The sequence below is a fragment of the Phalangium opilio genome, unplaced genomic scaffold (assembly GCF_054372755.1).
Source record: "Phalangium opilio isolate 3A_F unplaced genomic scaffold, DU_Popi_V2 ptg000061l_1, whole genome shotgun sequence".
Classification (NCBI taxonomy): domain Eukaryota; kingdom Metazoa; phylum Arthropoda; class Arachnida; order Opiliones; family Phalangiidae; genus Phalangium; species Phalangium opilio.
In genome coordinates this window covers 5,612,189-5,615,676 of record NW_028324178.1, presented here as the reverse complement: position 1 = coordinate 5,615,676, position 3,488 = coordinate 5,612,189, and the positions used below count along the sequence as shown (strand labels likewise).

At 40.4% G+C, this 3,488-nt stretch overlaps 1 protein-coding gene across 1 annotated transcript; it reads left to right on the top strand.

Annotated features, from left to right (window-relative positions):
* Positions 1–1,919: 1,919 nt before the first annotated feature.
* Positions 1,920–3,212, top strand: LOC149664019 (uncharacterized protein F54H12.2-like). The gene has a single exon (XM_089841985.1). It carries the CDS (start codon positions 1,920–1,922, stop codon positions 3,210–3,212), a length of 1,293 nt encoding a protein of 430 aa, XP_089698111.1.
* Positions 3,213–3,488: the final 276 nt, after the last annotated feature.

Genomic DNA, 3,488 nt, shown 5'->3' with positions numbered 1-3,488 from the left:
ATGGCTCGGCATTTTTTTAAAATGGATTCGGTGTTGGCGATGTTTATCTTCTTCAACTCTTTTAAGGAATCTTCAACACCAAGTTGTTAAGTGTGCGAAAAACACGGGACTCCTTTGAAACCAGTTTTCGAAATTCCTGAGATCACATCTCCATACTAGAAGGTATATCGACCACCTGCGAGATATAGTGACGGCGTATAACGGCGCTTGGCATAGTACTATTAAAATGACACCGAATAATGTTAAGCCAACGAATATATTAGAAGTGTATAGAAATATTTACGGGACTGAAAACAAACGACAGAAAAAACGCCCTCCCCCCCGAATAAAAGTGTGCGATTACGTTAGGGTTAGCAAAGTAAAAATGGTTTTTGAAAAGGGTTTCGAAGCCAATTACTCCACCGAAGTTTTCCAAGTTGATTTTATCGGAACAGCCCGTGATCCAGTGATTTACAAGTTAAAGGATCTGGAAGGAAACCCTAAAGTGGCGTGTTCTATCGCGAAGAGGTTCAGAAAACGGTTAAACCTGAAAGTTTCAACATTGAAAAAATCATAAAGCGGCGAAAAAGGCGTGGAAAATTGGAGTTATTAGTATCTCGGGAAGGCTACCCAAAAACCCAAACCTCTTGGGTTTGTGGAGAAGATGTCGAATCAATCGTTTTACCTAACCCTACCAAGTAACGTCAACGGCTCGTTATTTCCCGATAATACCAGGGCGCATTACTGTACCAAACTACCTAACCCTATTCATTTAAATGGAAAATGGGAAGTGGCTCTAGTAGATATAATGTCTACTTTTTACAACGTGCCAAGGCCTAAGGAAGAACGTGATGTTAGTTTTCATAACGTTTCCAGATACGGGAGTAAATATACCGTTGGGGATGTAGTCGATGGAAAGAAAAGACAGAAAAAGTAAAGACGCTAGGAGGGAAACCCTAGTTATGCCCAGTGTTCCCCCGGGCTTTTACAAGTCTATAGAACATTTAATAAACGTCATAATTAATTCGTTCGACAAAAATGGCCCAACATTGCGGTTGATTTACGATAACGTAACAGGACACGTTACTATAATACAATCTGAAAAATTATTGAACCCTTATTTAAAATTCGAAAAAACCGTTGCCGAAATTCTGGGATACGAAGAAGCTAGCGAATGTATCGGTCGTAGCGAAAGGCCCTCTAATTTGAATTACCCCGTTCCGGACCAGTTATTTATCTATTTAAATATCGCTAGCGATCAGATTGTAGGCGACCACTCGGTTCCTTTACTGCGGATCGTTTCGGTTGATGCCAAGAAACCATAGGGGTCTCAAATATTTCAAACCTTTACCAATCCTCATTACGTACCCGTTGGTAAAAATTACTTTGATATCATCGAAGTTAATATAAGGAATAGTTTGGGGGAACCGGTGCCATTTGAATACGGGAGCTTAACGGTTAAACTACACTTGCGATGCCTAAGCCCGACGTCTTAGAAAGGCGAGAATGTTGCTACAAGCAATATTACAATAACCAAGCTGGAACCGGAACCGGAGGGTATTATATAGGAAATAACCCTAATTTGAAAGGGCACGGGATAGGATCCTTTTTTTCCGGATTGGTAAGGTTTGTTAGGCCTTTGCTTACAAGCGGTGCCAAATTTCTCGGCAGAAAAGCTGTTAGTACAGGGACCAAAATTTTCAGTGACGTAGTATCGGGCAAGGATATTAAAGAGGCTGCTAAGAAAAGAGTAACGGAAACTTTAGATAATATTAGAACTCAGCATGGGGCAGGGGGAAACGTCGCAGACGTAAAAAACATTTGAAACGAAAACGGGCTCAAAGTAAAAAAGGTATAAAACGAGCGACTACCCGGAAAATAAAGCCAGTTCGCCGTCGTATACCCTAGAGGTCAAGACGACACGACATATTCTCCTAAACATGTTTCAAGCGACAATATCTGAGCTGGATTTTTTCGAATCTGTACCGATTCAAACTTCGGTAGAATCGGCCAAGTATGTTTGCTATCGACCTATTTCGGTTTTGGATGGAGACTCTCAGATTGAATTTTACGTTCCCGGAAATGGCGAAGAATATATTGACGCCTCTCTAACTATGCTTTATGTTCGAGCTAAAATAATACATACGGACGGTACAGATATCGATGATACCGATAACGTAGGACCCATCAACAATTTTTTACACTCGCTCTGGGATACGGTAGAAGTAACCGCCAATGATACGCCTATTTCATCTTCAACCGGAAACTACGCCTTCAAAGCCTACCTAGAAACATTGCTAAACTATGGAGGAGACGCGAAAAAATCTCATTTAACTTCTTCTTTATGGCATAAAGATACGGCAGGGAAAACGGCTTCTGCAACTGAAAACCAGGGACATCTTGTTAGGAAAGAGTTAGCAAAGGGTTCGAAACAGATTGAAATGTACGGGGCCTTGCACGCTGATCTGTTTAACGTTTCAAAATTCATACCCAATGGCGACAGCCTTAGAGTCAGGATGACCCGAAATAGACTTGGTTTTGTTTTGCTCGGAGCTCCTCCCCCAGGTGGCGTATGGTACAAGCACGAAATACTCGAAGTAGGTTTATATATTCGTAAAGTGAGAGTAACCCCTCGAGTAATGCTAGCTTTAGAATCGGCTTGGACTAAAGCCACGACTAAATACCCATTAACTAGGACAGAAGTGAAAGTTTTTACCATTTCGGCAAATATTCAAAAAACTACTATAGATAACATATATTTAGGGGTTTTACCAAACAGATTAACAGCGGGTTTAGTAACTCATAACTCATATAACGGCAAATTGAGTTGGAACCCTTTCGACTTCCAAAACTTTAACGTGAATTATATTAATCCGATTATCGGTTCGGAACAAGTACTCGCTAAGCCTTTGCGACCAAATTTCAAAAAGGGTCTTTACACTAGATCATATTATTCTCTGTTTACCGGATCTGGTACTCATTACAAAGACGATGGTAACGAAATATCTATGAAGAAGTATCCCAAAAGCTATACGCTTTACTGTTTTGATTTGACTCAAGATGGTACCGCGTCAGATATAAATCATTACAACCCTATACGACAAGGACAATTGCGACTTGAACTCGGGTTCGAAGAACCTGTACCCGAAACGCTGAGCTTGATCGTTTATTCAGAGTTTCAAAGTTTATTGCTCATAGATCATAATAGGACCGTCGTTGTAGATTCACCATGAACGCTTCAACCATAAGAAGGGTTTTGAGATACACCCGCGGATTCATGGGCGTATACCCGTGCGATGTTCTACCCAAATATATCCTTCGATACCCGGCTTCCATTGTTATAAATCTAGATAATCACAAAGGAAACGGTAGTCATTGGATTTGTCTTTATATCGATGGGAATAAACAATGTTACTATTTTGATTCCTTGGGCTTGGGTCCCTTGACAGAAGATATAAAAACATTTATGAGAGAAAATTCTACGAAAATAAACTATAATAGAAGGGCTT

Coding starts and splice junctions, on each gene's coding strand:
- LOC149664019 (XM_089841985.1), top strand. CDS start 1,920: ATGTTTCAAGCGACAATATCTGAGCTGGATTTTTTCGAATCTGTACCG.